Source organism: Pleurodeles waltl, chromosome 2_2, assembly GCF_031143425.1.
Source record: "Pleurodeles waltl isolate 20211129_DDA chromosome 2_2, aPleWal1.hap1.20221129, whole genome shotgun sequence".
NCBI classification, from domain to species: domain Eukaryota; kingdom Metazoa; phylum Chordata; class Amphibia; order Caudata; family Salamandridae; genus Pleurodeles; species Pleurodeles waltl.
Genome location: NC_090439.1, coordinates 254,238,118 through 254,255,291, shown reverse-complemented (window position 1 = coordinate 254,255,291; position 17,174 = coordinate 254,238,118). Strand labels below are relative to the sequence as shown.

General features: G+C 40.0%; 1 protein-coding gene across 1 annotated transcript in view; it reads right to left on the bottom strand.

Annotated features, from left to right (window-relative positions):
• The window catches only part of ADCY2 (adenylate cyclase 2), a 4,811,883-nt gene that overhangs the window by 4,366,027 nt on the left and 428,682 nt on the right, over window positions 1-17,174 (bottom strand). Inside the window, exon 2 of the mRNA XM_069219709.1 lies at window positions 9,347-9,544. Within this exon, the coding sequence (XP_069075810.1) occupies window positions 9,347-9,544 (198 nt within the window). The remainder of the gene's footprint in view (window positions 1-9,346; window positions 9,545-17,174) is intronic.

Here is a 17,174-nt window from a genome sequence, read left to right as displayed (position 1 = left end):
GCTCCTAAGAGTCCCAGGTACCACCACCTTCAGGGGCTTAATTAATACATTTGAGGGGCCCCTGTGGACCTCCTTCCTCAGGCTCTTAAGAGTCCTGGAGACTTACACCTCCCAGGGGCTTTAGTGGTATATGGGAGGGGGCTGCGCAGATGCCCCGTCCTCAGGCCCTTAGGCCCAGGGGCTGCCACCTCTCCGGGGCTTAAATAGAAAATTTGAGGAGGGCTGTGTGGACCCCCCTGACCCTGAAGGGCACCGGGAACCACTGCCACCCTAGGCCCAGAAATAGGAAAGAAGGAGGAAGGAGGGCCACCTTCCCGGTCTGTTTTTGGCCCTGGAGACCACCACCTCCCTGGGGCTGGCCCTAAAGAACAAAGGAGTGGGGCAGACTCCTCCCCCTGGAGCTGCTAATGGCCCTGGAGACTGCCACCTCCCAGGGCTGGCTCCCTTTCTCCCAAGATGCCCACCCTCAGGAGATAGCAGTTTGCTGTTGCTTGCAAGGAGCTATGACAGCTTCTACCAATGAAGAGAAAACTGCTCCCACTTGCCGGGAGTGGACTTTTCATCTGTTTCCTGTCCTCTGCATTTTCAGCTGCTCCTTGTGTGCCGGAGCAATGCCGGCTCATGCTGGAGGCAGGGAGTTGGCAGGGACTGTGGAAACATTGAGGCTCCCTCTGCAGACCTAGGAGAGATAAATGTGAGCGCATCTCCACCAAACAAAGAAGCTCTTATTACATATAACGAGGAGCAATTACCCTTGTATTGTGGAGATTCAACTCTTTATAGTCACTGGAGACATTACCTCGGGGTCCTTTAAGCAGTTGTAGTGTGGAATATGCACTATACATGTACCCAATGAGGTAGCACTTTGTAACTAGCCAGTAGAAAGTACACCTTTTGGGAAGACATTCTGCACAAACCTGTGGCCTCTTCTTGGATAAATAAGCAGGTCAGAATGCATTCTGGCACAGATGCTTATTTCACAGAAATCAAACCTGAATGGGAAGCAATGACAAATATAAATAAAGCAGATGCCCCAGTGGAAGCTCCATTTCCATAAAGTTCAAATCATTCTAAATTCTTGCTCTTGGCCAAGGCAAAGCAAGAGTGTGTTACACCTTGAAACATTATCTGAACTCCTTGATGGAGGTGAATGCATTATTGCTCTTTCGATATGCAATATCTTTTGTAGTAACTGTGACAAGTAGTTTTTTTTCTTTTCATCTCCTGTTGGTCTCCCTTTTTACTACTACAAGTAAACAAATGTGCAAAATGACCTAGAAATTCCATCCGTTTGACCAAAGGCTCTGTGTGGTGTGGGGTTAGATGCCTATGGGGGTAAGCCACAGAGCTTGGCTGCAGGCAGGGCCCTGTGGCCAACCCTTGCTGCACACAGCCAAAGCCACAGATTTGGATGCCTATGTTGCGTTAAAAAACATAGAAATTCTTTGAAACACCTAATGATTACAGGGACATTATAGTTAGAAGTGAGCAATTAAAAATCCTTAAAATTACAGGAACATTATAGTTAGGTTCTGAATTTACGGGAAACAGCCAGTACAACAAGGCTCCCAATCTAGCTTTTACGGCGAGGGCTTAATCTACTTGAATTTACAATGTATATGCCTTTATCAAGTATGCTTTAACACCAAATTTCTTTGTAAATGTATGTATGATAAAGGAATATGCATTTTAAACAAGTATGTGCCATGCTTTTTCTATGAGCGTGACATCATTTCATTGGCTATGTGCAAAGAACTGTTAATTTTTTTGCTTAGAAATAGTGTTTACGGTTCATTTTTAGGATTAGTATTGGTAGCGTTTCGGGTTATGGGCTTGTTTTTACAGCTTAGGGTTGTTGTGGGTTAGGGTTCCTGAGTTTTATGGCTCAGGGCATGTGTTTGTATCATTCATAAAGGTTTTGTGGCTGTAGGAGGGTGTTGGGGAGAAGTGAAGGTTGCACTGGCGCTTTCATAATGTACGGACTCTCTATAAACAAACTTTCATACCAGTATTTCGGCGCTGGTGCTCCTTGAAATTGGTTGAGTAGCGTTGTGCCCTATGCGAGGCTTAGCGGTTCAGCAATTTTGATGTGCATTTTCAGACGTTTGCTGGTTTTCGGAGATTGGCTGACGTATGTGCTGCAGGACGCCCATTGGCTACTATTATGCAAATCACAGTCAGCAAGTGTAAGCACAATTTATGTTAGGACGGCCTTCAGCTTTCACTGCGATGACACATACTCAAGTGTGAAATTATCCCGGCACTAGGTCTGCGCTGGCACTATTATTGAAAGTGATGTATGTTTTTGAACTGGTCTACTTCCTTTAGAAAAAATTATCAGAAAGTCCAGTGCAGATTAACTCTTAAGATTAAATTTTGCCAGGCATATGTCATTACCGAGCATGCCTTTACAACGAAATTGCGTGCTGAAGGCATATGCGTGGTAATGGTTTTCGTTTTAAAGGCAGGCATGCTAAAGACACATGCGCTCTAATGACAGCGTTATAACCGCATGCATTGTAATGACATGCGTTATTCCCTCATACAACTGAATTTATATGCACAATACCTTTGAAATTTGTCTGTTATAGTTAGAGTTACTGCAAGTAACTATAACTTGTGTCGTAAGGTAATTATACCTTGTGACTTCGCAATGCACAGGTAATTAGCCCACATATTACATAATTCATGACATCTTCTATGGCATCATTTACATTATCAGTGCAACATTTGCAACAAAATAATTGATGAGAAAACTGTGCATGGTAGAGGCATGAGTTATAATTCCCTTAGGGCACTAGTTATAGATACTTGGAATAACTCTAACAGATGAATTTTTTTGCGTGTAAATTGAGAACCTAACTATAATGTCCCATAACCTTTGTTTTTTCCAATGAATTTCAAAGGTTTTTTAAATGCTAATTCCTAACTATAATATCCCTGTAACCTGTTTTTTTCAGGATAGATGGATGGATAGATAGATAGATAGATAGATAGATAGATAGATAGATAGATAGATAGATAGATAGATAGATAGATAGATAGATAGATAGATAGATTGAATAGGCTAGCAACAAATGAAAAATAATTTGTACATTAAATCTGGTGGTCAATCATCCAGGATCACCTGAGACACATTGAGCTCCCAATGGTTTCTCTCTAACACTGTTGAATCTGTATATACAGCAACTAATAATCGTCATGAAGAGACAAGGTGTGACCAATCATCAATTTGCAGATGATACCCTGATCTACTTAAGAGTATCATCAGTCCATTTGCTGTTAAACAGCTCAATTCATTCTTCCCCACGACAACGTTCCACACATGGGCAGTCTTTGATCTTATTCAAAGTGGAATATGGCAATTTGGTTGAAACTGGTCAACCTGCCCAAATCTTGCCCCCAATCAAAGCTGTCATACCATTGCTGCTATTAACAGTCTCCATACATTCAAGCACACAGCCCTGGTCCTGATAAAGCTGCATTGTCCGGCTTCACCATGAAGCCGTAGTCAAACTGGCCTGTATCACAAAGAAAACAATGAGGTGCTCTGAGATCCATGATCAATTATTCTGGCAACAGACTCAACTTTAGAAGCTTACAGAATATTGCATTTCAAGCCAGAAAATTCAGCAATTGAAAAACAACTACACAATCCTTTTGAGGAGCTGCTACATTGATTTGGAACTTGCTCCCAGTGAAACTGTACCAGTCTAAATCGCTACTGTTTTTTCTTTAAAAAAAAACATTTTTCCTCTTTAAATATCACCAAAACCAATCATCATCAATCTTTAAAAAATGACATAATATCCTCTTAACATCTTCCTTTTAAGTCACCTTCACTTTCACATTCCTTTCTCTTCACTTTTTACTTCCACTTTTAATTATCTCAAATAACATTAATTAATCTTCTTACACATGCCTTACACATTATACTGACCTCTTCAAACCTTCTTTCGCATTCTATATTTCTAAGTTAACTCTGATTTCTCTTCACTGCCTCTCTTTCCAGCATTCAACCACTAACCTTCCTTTACTTTGCTGCTTGCCTCATTTTAGGTCTAACCTAAAATGAACATCACTCTTATAAGTTTGCAGCTTTAACTTGAGGCCTTGTTCAGGAGGCCACAGGGCAAGCAGGAGCAACTGTGGGCATTGCATACTTTTATCACTAGCGTTCCAGAGGCCCACCCTACTGTGTATCCAGAAATTTAGCCAAGTACAACACTGTCTGCACTTGATTTGACTCTCAGTGGTAGCAAGGGAGAGCAGTCACAGACTTCTTAGGAAGGTTAGTGTAAAGGTACTCAGGCTCAGTAATCAACCCCCCCCAGCTGTGCAATAAGAACAATATTCAGCCCAGTACCTCTCTTTGTATAAAATAGGAATACTTTATTACACAGAAAGCATAGGCATCTAATACACATACAATAATGCAAGAATACCCACTCACAGATGCAGGTCTTTATGCTTTCAGGGGCCTTTACTGGGTAGCTCAGCTACCCTCCTGAGTTTGAGGTACTGCCTATGGGTGCAGCTCATGCTATCCCTATTTGGTATTAGTATTCATTCTCTCTGAATCACTATTCCTTCTTTGGAGCTCCTTAGCAAGGTTCTTTGGACAGACCCTATGCCAGAGTCAGATATAGTTGCCCCTTGCATGATCAGCTCCTCCTGCAGGTTTGGTGCATTCTTGTCTCACTGATAAGCAGGACATATTGGAAGCCAGGGCAGTCCAGTAATTTCTCCTTCAGACAGGACTCCAGTTGATGTTCCATCACCTCTGGGGAGTTGGCTGTCAATGCAACCCTTCACTATTTAATAGTCCCTGAGTACTCTGTAGAGTATTCCCTCCTTGGTAGAAAAGACTACAACAACGAACACCAATGGACCTTGGGCTCCCATGTTTGTATTGATTTTGCAGGCAGAGGATTTGTATTCCAGCCCTACTTCCTTGAACTGGTTTGGATCAGTTCATCAGTGTCCTCGACAGGCCACCTTTCAGGGTTAGACTTTTTATGCAATAATGCTCTGTTCAGAAGGACAGTCTCCAAGTGGAGAGCACACCACAGAAGTAAAAAGATGTGTGAGTATGTTGCACCTGTCTATTTACAACCCCTCCTCACAGAGATTTTAGGAAGAAAGACAAGAATGTGTGCACCATCAAATAACTATTTTCCATGCCATTATACTGCATACCTCATCCAGCAGGTCCTGGTGTCTACCTAATGGCAGCTGCAGTCGGAGTCATTGACAGCCCAATGTGTCAGGAAGGGCTCTGGCACTTCTAAAGTAAGCCTGTGTCATGTGTCTTCATTTAAGTGTCTGGTGTTCTTCCTTCTCATCTAGGAGATGCCAGTAATACACATTTTCTGTCCTTGCAACCACATTGTTCTCTAGTCCAGTCGGTGGGCTTCCAAAACAGAAGACTCAGGTCTGTATCACTCATGTAGGGAACACTATTAATCATAGCACACATGCACATGTACAATGCATGGGATGTCAGCATTTAGGATCCAATGTTAATGGGGAGCAGTAGAAACTTTAGATGAATTAGCCTGTAAGAGCTCATTCCTGTCTCACAGATAAAAAGCCCTGTCCTTATAATTGACCAAATATGGTATGCTGCCACCAAAGTTTTCCATGCCTGAAACCTGCAACAGGGATTGTAGTCCTCTATCGCTAAAAGTGTGCACTTATTGTGCCTCCCTCCCCACGTTCTGGATAAGGTTAAAAAAATATCATAGTCAAAGACAGAGTCTAAGTCAATGCCTGAATAAATGATTAGTGTGTTTCATTACCAAAAATCCAAAATCAGGATCACCGGTACATGCAGTTCAGGTAATTTGAACAATGGGTACATTGCCCAGAGGACACTTCCATCCCAACACACATGCAGAAATGCTTTTGTTCCAACCATATTTTAGAGTTTTCCTTTTTTACACATTTAACTAAAACTTCATCCATCACTTCACTTGTCCAGTCCAAGATTAGCATCAAATGACTAGGTCAAAAACAAAAATTAGATGAACAGCTAATTCTGATCGTGTGCCTCTTAGCTTCCTCCACAAAACTGGTCTTCTCCTCCAACTACCAGAGAACTTACCAGCCCATGCTTGTTTATCCTTTATATGTGATCAATATTTTCATTGTTTCCAGTTCTGTTGCCTGCGTTTCCACCAGAAATAGATGTGTATTCATCATAAACTCCCTTTAAGGTCCCCTTCTGCCTCCCCAACGGTTTTCACATTTGTTTAGTTTGGTATTAAGATCCACTACAGACAATCCCTGAAGTTCTGTTAAAAGGAATGCTGCCAATATGCACATGATGGATTGGAGGATGCCTAATAGGCTATGTTAATAACCTGCAAATGAATTGTTAATATAGGCAGTAATAAATATATTATATGCACAGTTTTTAATCATTTATTTCTTGAACTGTTCTCTGTAATCTAGGTTCATAGTTTGGAATATCGACTAGGAAATATCGTTCTACTGTAAAATGATAGGTAAAATTATGAGGACCTAAATATTGAGGAAGTAAGCGAACCTAGGTAAGTATAAATTTACTATTCTTAACTCCACATGTACGTACAATATAAATATATATCTTAACAAAGTAAACATATGTAGAAACCTGTACTTGAATGTATAGGCTTTTTTTTCAATATTTTGTCCTCTGTTTTGCATAGGAAACTATGTTAAGGCAATATTTCTCAGTAGATATTCCAGACCTCCAACATACTCTATCACATAATATCCTCTGTTGTGAAAAGAGTTTTCAGCATTTGTTCCACACACTAGTACAGCATCAAAGCACTGGACTGGGACACACATCTATATTCTTAAACTCAAAATTAATCACTACTTTGTGTTTATAATAAACATTTCTAAATGATTCAGAACAACTGTCTTCACACTCTACTTATACAAGGAATTATGTAGGACATTCTGGTAACTTCGATGAAGTTACGTAAGAATTATGTACTTTTGTTTGTTAACAAATTTTCACTTAACTAAATACCTTTGCATTAGAACTCCTTTTCCAAGAAATAACTAATTGAAGAGTTAGACAGCAGTGTTCTTTTAGCAAGATGGAATTAAATAAATAATTATGCAGTAAAGTTTCCTAACCAAGAACAAACTAATTAATAATGCAATCCTGTTACTTGGCAAACATAACTAACAAAATATTTATACAGTACTAATCCTTAACCAAGATGGATCCAACTAAAGTTGAATGCTTTACCATCCGTAATTATGATTAATCTAACTAAAGAATCATATACTACTGTTGCTTGGCCAAGTTGGAATGGTTTTCTATCAAAATATCATTAGCAAAAGTATCCTTTACAAAAAAATCAACCAATTGCATGCATTCATTTTTTTAACTCTGAGACGATATTTGTGTAAACACTATTTAGAACACAATATTTCTATCAAACAGTATATTAGTATTAATACTCTGGTGCCATAACTTCAGAACTGGATGAATATTTTGGCAGAGCAGCTCCTTCAGCAAGATGGAACTAACTAAAGAATTGTGTAATACTGTTGCTTGACCAAGGTAGAACAGACTAAAGAATTGTGGAGTACCATTCCTTAACAAAGACGAACTGAATGAATAATTATAAAGTACAGTTGCAGTTTAGGTGTTCGTGAACATAATCCTGCAGTGACCTTGGCATGACAGCATTCGGTATTAATACTAAAGTATTCAATTGTAAAACAGTGAAGGTGGCCAATGAAAGGCGTCCCTAAACACATTTCTTACCAACATAGCCACACATTATGTAAATTAATTTTCTCACCTGGTGGCACTAAGCGGAATGATGTATGGTGAGAGAAGCAAAAGTGTATGTGGCAACACATAGTTTTTGGGTACTATGCAATCTTGAGTTTCATAGTATAAAATATCACATGTAAGTTTACAGTACAATGAAGTTGCCATCCAGGAACAAGTGAAGGCAAAATATAAAGAGGAGCAAGTACAACTGTGAGGAGTTATAGTTTACAAATGAGTTTTCAGTTTGTTATGGAAACAAAATACAATTGCTACCAATCACAACTCACAGTGTAATAAAATAGTACTATTTGTATAGTAGCATATTAAGAATGCAACAGCACGTATGAAACAAAACATTAAATGCTAATCCTGGAAAATCTCACTTTTGATGGTCATTTGATGAATCTCAATAGAACATACTATAAATGATGCACATGCAGCTGCTATTTCATAGTAGTACTGCAATGTCATTTCACAGTTCTTTGCACCTTGACCTCAATGCAGGTCAATCTGTCAGACTCAGCACAATTTACAGTAACATTTTAAAAAGACCAAATAATGTGAAAGGTGAGTGTGTTGAACACCAAGTCTCAAACTGTGTCCCTGCCACCTCTATCTGTATGTTTCTTATTCTGATGTGAATTATTCTATTTTCTGAGGTGTTAGCATTCGTACATGATTTGAATGCTAATGAGGCTTAGGACAAATTTTATGAATCCAAGGCATAGACCCTTTACAACATTTTCAGTGTCAAAACAAACTAATCATTGGTCATGTCCAAAGACATGCTAGTTTCTTAAAATGTTAATGGGTTTTATTAGTACAAAAACGTTATAAATAGATATGTTGATTTTTTTACTGGTACCATAGACCTGTAATATGGTCCGGATAGTATGAATGTGTGCCTTTGGCTTTTTACATTTTTAAAATCTTTTGTAAAATTATATTTAATTTGATGTGTTTTTGAATGTCACGTCATTGAATGTGTAGATCTTTTTTCACGTTTTTCTTTGTATGTAGTTTTCGGTGTAACTCTATAGTGAATAAGTAAATATACAAAACAAAACTTTGAAAGTGAGATAATAATCAATATTGTTCTCAAGGCCAGCGTGATGTAACCAGTTCTCATAATTAGCTTAATTTAATGATGCCTTGTTGCCATCCAGAATCTCAAAGGAGAGACTGTTCAATTGTATGGTCAAATAGGACCTCCACACACATTTATTCATCCTTATAGAAAACCTATGGCAGTTTAAATAATGTACAATTAAATATGTCATAGCAACCACTTTCACATTTACACAATGTCAAAAATACCACTGCAGGTGCATTGATTTGTTCACGTTTTTATAGTATTTATTCATTTCCTCAAAATTAAAAAAATGATGCACATTATTAAGTGATTAATTTACTCCCATGCACATTTCAAAGTATGGTATCCTTATTTGAGTCCCCCGGGCAATTACACGGCACTTATTTTTAACTTCCCAACAATGGCAGCATTAAGTTACTAGTGAAAATTAAATATAAGTGCTGCAAATTAAAACAAAAAAATCCTACCTGATCCCATGGTGAAATGACGCCACCAAAGCACATGAAGAGGTATCCCATGGCCACGAGACATACCCAGACCACCAAAGAGAACACACGAAGTAACTTCTTGAAGACGGATTCTATGCAGACAAGGATAAATATTGCAAAGAATATTGCAAGGGCTGTTGGCACCGTTATTAAAAACGCCACATGGTCTTCTATTTCCTGTGTAAAGAGAGAAAGGAAGAGATTTAGCATACCTTTTCTTGAATATCACTCATCAGTTACATAGCAATGTAAAAACAAAATCTGGTCTGAGAGCTGTTTTTCTAGGCTTTCTTATTCTTAGAGTGCTTGCATTTTATTCAGATGCAGTCGTTGCAAAAATGACAAAATCCCGGCCACTGGAAATTAGTAATTCTGCACGTCCCACGCAGTTTTAGGTTTACTAGTCCATCATATAATTCATTATCTGCTGCATAGGTTGCACATTTCAAACAAAGCATTAAAGTTTTGTAACTTGAAAGAATCAGAAGTTACTAAAAGTAAACGTGCCAAATATGGTGACGTGTAGTGGCAGTGCTTTTGCAAAGATTAACTGGCCACCCGGTAGTTGCTGATTGCAGCACTCAGGTCTTAATCTGGTTCTAATGAGAAAACCCTGTTACACAAATAGAATTAATGTGTGTGAAAATGCCAATAGTCAAGCAATATCGCACAGAATGTGAAGCGTAACTCGCTTTACTTGCTTCATAATTAAGTGAACCCTACCTCATGATTTGGCATTCCTCTGTTTCCCAATCTCAGATGCCCCGAATATAATGTGCACAAATTTTTTTAGGAGAAGCAACAACCAGATAAATCAGTACCAAAATAATACAGATTATTAGTTCATACAGTTATTATTACAATGTGGTTTGTATAGAGCCACAGCTGTTCACTGAGGCCCCTATTTATGCTTTTTTCCGGCCGTATTTGCTTCATTTTGTGAAGCAAAAGCGGTGCAAACTTACAAAATGCAATCATATTTTGTACAGTTGCGCTGCTTTTGCATCAAAAAATGACACAAATGTGGCGCAAAAAAAGTATAAATATGGGCCTGAGTGTCCCAGCACTAGGTATCAGGGTCTGACCCCTAATTGACAAAGGTGCTAGAAGGGAGACTCAAAGATCTAGGTCTTGAAGAGTCTCCTAAAGCTCTGAATATCCCCAGTGGTGTGGAGCCGAACTGGGAGGGCCTTCCACTTCCTGGTGGCCAAATAGGAGAAGGAGCTACCACCTTACTTTTTAATTCTGAATTGAGGAAATACTACAAGCAAGAAGTTAGAGGGCCGTCAAGACCTGGCTGGGTGGTATGGGGTGAATCTGTTGGACAGATACTGAGGGCCTTTGTTTTTTAAAGCTCTGTGTGTCAGAACTAGATCTCTGAACCTCACACGTTCTTTGATGGGCAACCAGTGCAGTTCTTTTAGGCCTGGTTGGATGTGGGCTCTCCTGGGGAGACATAGCAGGAGCCTGGTGGCAGCATTCCACACCAGCTGTAATCTCTTCAGGAGGTAAGCAGGCAAGCCCCTGTAGAGTGAGTTTGCATAGTCCAACCTTGAAGTGATCAGGGCCAGGGTCACTGTTTTTTCGTAGCAGGAGGTGGAGGCAATAGAGAAACATTTTGAACATTTTTAGTAGGCCAAAGCAGGTGCCAACTACCCCCACCACCTGGGAGGAGAAAGAAGCAGTTGTATTGAATTTTACTCCAGGATTGTGCACTAACGTGGTAGGGAGAGGTAGCAGGGGACACCGTAGGGCCAATGGCTGTTGTCCGAGCAGGACGAAGGGACCCCAAGGAACAGAATTTCTGTCTTGCTGGTGTTGGATTGAAGGCCCCTGATGCTCATCCACTGAAACACAGTTGTCAAGTAAGCCCTGTTGGGTGTTTTGCTGTTGAAAGAGGAGAGCAATTGTGTTTTGTCTGCATAGAATACAATATGTAATCCAAAAGATTCTATTAGGGGAGTCCAGGGGGTCATATACACATTGAACAATGTAGGGTTACGTGCAGACCCCTGAGGAGCCCAATAACTCAGGGGCTGAAGATCAAAGGTAAAGGCCATCCAGACTGATTGGGACCTGTCAGTCAGAAAGGAACAGATTCATGCCACGGCTGGATCCTAGACACTTATAGTCCAGAGGTGCTGCAGCAGTGTCAAATGCAAGATCACATAAAAAGCTGAGGATAGATTAGGGAGAATAAGAGTCACCTGCGTCCCCTAATACATTGCTCACCTGATCATCTCTGCCCATCTCCAGCAGTGTAGTCTCATGCTGAAGCTATGAGCAGACTCCTATAGAAAGTTTGAGACACATTCCTGTAGCAGTTGGCCACAAGGGGGTGCTGTTGCCCCCACAGTGCCGTATGGTCACTAATCCTCATCAAAACAGCATTTGTGAGATTTAGGGAATTCAAGATGTTTTGGATTTTACTATCAAAGAAGTTGGAGAGTTGAGTGCATAGTTTGAGAGAGGATTTTAGAATTTAAAGGCTGAAGCAGGGTGTCAGGGTATGTAAACTTTTAAATTATTTGAATACCTCAAAATACAGTAAAAAAACTACATTACCTAAAGTGCCGTAAGGATGTAATGGCAGTGTGCATCCTCTTTCTTCACCCTGGGGCACTATTACAGAAGAGGCCACAGGTGCTTAAATGGCCCCGTCTTTAATACAGACAGTTCTGGCCCACATATAGCACAGGCGTGACACAAAGGGAATGGTCCCTCACTTGCATGGTGCTTTGCACCATGCTGATGATCTGAATACTTTGCCCTATCACTGCACTCCCACTGTACTAAGGATGTGGAGGCATAGGCAAAGAGGCCATCAGGAAGCCAACTGACTGTGCACCACGAACAGGTGGCACACAGTTAGTGTGCCCCCTTAAATCTTACCTCCTCAGTAAAGAAGGGCAAACCCTTGCCCCCCCCCCTTCTGATCCCCTGCTGGTGGTGTCAGTCACTAATTGCACATTCCAACAGTGTGATCTCTGCCCCCCTGGTAAAGAACATCAGGTTGCCACCTCCCCTGTGAAAGGGATCAGCCCCTTTGCCTTTCACTAGTAAGCTGCCCCCAGAGCAGGAGCCACTTTGAACACCATTGATATTATTTGATAAGAGAGTGTACAGAACAAATAATGCAATGCAATACAATATACAACATAAAAATATAAGGCAAGTCCACCAAAGACAGGCCATGCCTCATGTGACCAATATTCGATTAATTGTATGCATCATAGTTCTTACAGTTTCAATGCAGTTCAACTGACCCCTAATCTGTAGATAGGGTACTAAATATTAAATGCATTTAGCATCATTAAAATCAATAACATGCAAACTAAAATGCTGGATCATAAAATCGAAGAATAAAAGATATTAAAAGGAGAATAATAGTAACACATAATTAAGACATACAGTTTCATAAGTAATAGGGTTCAGAATAAAAGTGCATGTGTTACCCAATTAATAACTGTCGTAAATAATTATTACAGCCTATACTCTGAAAAGAGCCGATTTTAAACAGACATGAACAAATGCTAAATGTGACCCTTTCCATCAAAATGTAATTTATCAATAAAACAACTTGCATATAAAGGGGCTGGTCTCTCTAGGGTTTGAATGTAAAGTACTATAAAACAGGATTTCAATTTTTGAAATACTAGTGAAGCTTGCTGAGATAAATATGCAATAGTGCAATAGAACATAATACCCAAAATATAAAGTCCAATAAAACAAAAATTTGGAATCATTATGCTTCCCCAGTAACTCTAATACAATGATGATGAGCTTAGATAAGAATCTCACACACTGGATTGTGCAGGGCTATAACTTTAGGTCTTTCTGTGTCCTTAAAAGTCCCACTGTGAATAAATATTTACTCAGGGAAAAGACAATGTCAAGTGAGGTATCACTTCTTAGTACCCGTGAAGCTTCCCGATAATCTAAAGCCAATTCAACTACATAATGAACTAATCCACCTAGCTTACAGCTTTGCTGGACAGAAAAACATAACATAGTTTATATTTTCATCAAGGGGTGGGCCACACACAAAGCAATTCTCAGTGTGGTCTCTTGCCTTCCTGTGGTCCAATGTGATGTAAAGGACCCTGTTTCCAGTGTACCATAACAGAAATGAAGGTACAGAAGACCTAATTTACAAGACTGACGCATCAGCTCTGATGCGTTGGATTTCTTGTGCTGCCCTATGACCTTTTAACGACACCATGGATGTGCGGTACTTACAATACAGAGCTCCATGCACACATTTTCACAGATGCTGCAGAAGTTCTGATGCATCTGTGGCGCTAAAAGCACACATAGCTAGACTAGCGTCAAAAAATGAAGCTACTCTAGCAGTGCCAGGAGGCCCCCATAGATAAAAGCCCTGTGTCAGTTTTACACCTGCTCTGGGCAGGCAGTAAGATTCTGATGTAGTGAAGTCACAGAATGACACAGTGAAATGTACATCTCACTGCGTCAGTTCTGCATGTTTTTTCCTTTGGGAAGCCCTACCTTGCATACATTACACCTGCCCCAGGTATAATGTGACAGAAGGCTTTACAAACTGACACATTAGGCCCAATGTGTCAGTTTGTAAATGTAGAGCAGTGTAGAGCACTGCTTGCACCTTTTGCATCAAAAAACAATATGACTCAACAGTAGAGCAATGGCCTTGTAAATGAGGCCCAGAGTTTTTTCCAATTGATGTTGCAGCAAATCCAGAAAAGTTTACTAGAAGGGAAAGGTCTTAAAGGCCAGACACTCTTCTGAGAGTCTCTGTAGTCAAAGTACAATTATAGGAGAGACTGGCTATATTGTAATCCCAAAAGGTGGCTTTAAGCTGCTTTTTAGAGGAAAGTGTTAACTCTTCTGGATTGGTCCCGAAGCAACCAAGACCCAACCATAGTAAGCACTGTTTAATGTGTTTAAACCACAAGAAGGAAATATTCTTGTCAAGAACTAGCAGTTCCTTCACAGCATTTCTATGAGGCAAAAGTTCCTCTGTGGTCCAAAGCCACACCTAATATAGGAGAGGCTGTCATCTGGCAATACAGCCCACCCTGTTGACTGCTACATTCAAATAAATCAGAATAAGGGGAGTATTCTTAGGGAGATGCAGGAGAAAGCACACAAACATCTTCTAAAGTGGTTTAGGTAGGTATCATTCATGAAATGTGGTATAAATTGAGTATGTTACAACCTGCTTACCAGGTACTGCTTCCACCTCAGAATCAGCACTTCCTGTTGTTGGTGTAAACCCTGAACTATGTCCTCTGCCATTAAAAGAGAGTATACAGAAACATATATTTTACCCACTATATTGTCACTGGGATCAACTAAAACAGGTCTGCTGCCACTGAAATTTATCTTACTGATTTGTGAAGCAGATATTTCAATGTTCTTCAACAGTTGCAGTGCTGATTTGTATCAGTGGGCAGTTGTTATCTTCTGTTCTCTTTTTTTCATCACTGCAATTGCTACAATTGGCATTGCTATTATTCTATTCATTTCCTTCTTATATTATTATTAATATCATTATTAACCCCTTACTCCCTCTCCAGTGCATTTGCCAGCCGGTGGTTGACACTGGAGAGGGTTAGGAAGGGCCACCTTTACTTGTGTATGATATGACGATCAACGCACAGAGAGCACTGACATCATTTCATATAAAAGTGAAAGTAAAGTAAAAAGAAAGTCAGACGAGCTGAAGGGTGTGCCAAAAAAATCTAAACCAATTGTGTGGTTGGGCCTAGTACCAGTGACAGGATCAGATAAAGCCAATGTCAATAGGAGTCCCCATGCAGGCGCTCAAATTCACCTGAGTTTGATCTGTTCCTGTCATGGGCAATAGGTCCAACCACGGATGTGGGGAAGCGTTTTTATCGACATATGTGGGGTAATGCGGGGTGATGGGAATTTTGTGGATTCCTGCAGGTTCTCGAAGTTTCCATCACAGAATTTTAAGGAAAATGCCTGATTTTAGGTCATGTTTAAGGTTTGCAAAAAGCCTCATGGGATTTTTGCACGTCACCCCACACAAGTAACCCCATCCTGGATTCCCCCATGTGCCTAGTCTTTAAAAATATGCAGGCGTGCTAGGTTTCACTAAGTGCCACTTGAGCTAGGGCCCAAAATCCACAGCTACCATCTTTGCAAAAAATTGGTAAATTGTGAGTGGAAAAATGTGAGGTGCCTATGGTACGGTTTGGGCCGTTTGATGTCATGGGCACTAGGACTACCAACACAAGTGAAGTACAATTTTTATTGAAAGACTTATGGGAACGCTGGGTGGAAGTGAAGTGTGTGGCTCCCTGTAGATTCTATAACTTTGCATCACAGACATATGAGGAAAATGTTTTTTAGTCAAAAGTTAAGGTTTGCAAGGGATTCTGGGTAAAACAATCTGGTGAGAGCCATGCAAGTCACCACATCCTGGATTCCCCTATGTTTCTAGTTTTAAAAAATGTACAGATGTGCCAGGTTTCTCTAGGTGCCTACTGAGTTAGGGCCAAAAATGCACAGCTACCCACGTTGCAAAAACAGGTGAGTTTTGAGTGGAAAAATTTGATATGCCCATGTTGCATTTTGAGACATTTTCTGTTGCACGCACACGTCCTACCCACACAAATGAGGTATCATTTTTATTAGATGACATGTGGGAGCATAGAATAGAAGGATATTTGTCATTACCAATTGGATTTTGTTGCATTTGTGCATTCCAAATGTTGGCCGGTGTGTAAGAAAAGTTTGAAAAACACCCTTCAAATTATTTGCTCCTATGGGGACCCGCAAATTTGGAGATGTATAAATAACCACTGCTCTCAAACTTTATATCTTGTACCCTGTTCAGAAATACATAGATGAGATGTATAAATAACCACTGCTCCCAAATTTCACATCTTGTGCCCTTTTCAGAAGTACATAGATTATCTTGATAACTATTTTTCACTCTGCATGTTTCACCCTATGAATTGGTCTATACTCAGTACACAATGAAAAACCATTGTATGGTGCAGCGCAGTTGTTGGTTCTGAGTATCGTCGGTTCTTGGAGAACCCACAAACCCTATGTATCTTCAAAACCAAAATAATCTAGTGAAAGTAATGGTGCATTGCTTTTGTAAATCAGCCATTGCAGCAAAATGTTATAGATGAAAACATTGTCAAAAATGATGGCTGTATTTTTCTGAGTTGTTTTCAATATTTCTTTGTTTCAACACTTAGGGGCTCCTTGCGAGTTTGGCAGTCTGACAGTCGAAGCATCAAACCCACAGGGGTGAGGCTTCCATTATACTGGTGGCCTTGGTCTTGGTTTATGCATAATGATATTATCTGTTTTTCAAAATTGATGTGGAGTCTTTTTGTGGTGTTTTCATTGTGTTACTGTTTTAAGTGTTGCACAAATATTTTACTCATTCCCTAGTAAATTAAGCCTGCCTGCTCTGTGCGAAGCTACCAGAAGGTGAGCACAGGTTAATTTATGATGTGTATCTGGCTTACCCTAACTAGGACTGGTGTTTCTGCATGGACAGCTTGCATACCTCTGTCAACCAGAAACCTCAATTTAAAACTATAGAAGACATAGGCTTAATGGTCCTGAAAAACAAATTCAGGAGTGTTTCACTACCAGGACAGGCAAAACATAAAAGTTTATTTTAATTACAGTGCTTCCTTCCTTATGTGGTGTTTAATGCATACCTTAGGGCTAACTTATATGTATTAAGAAGGGAGGTTTAGGCCTAGCAAACCTGTCATTTTGCCAGATCGATTTGGCAGTTTAAAACTGCACCCAGGCTACAATGTCAAGCCTG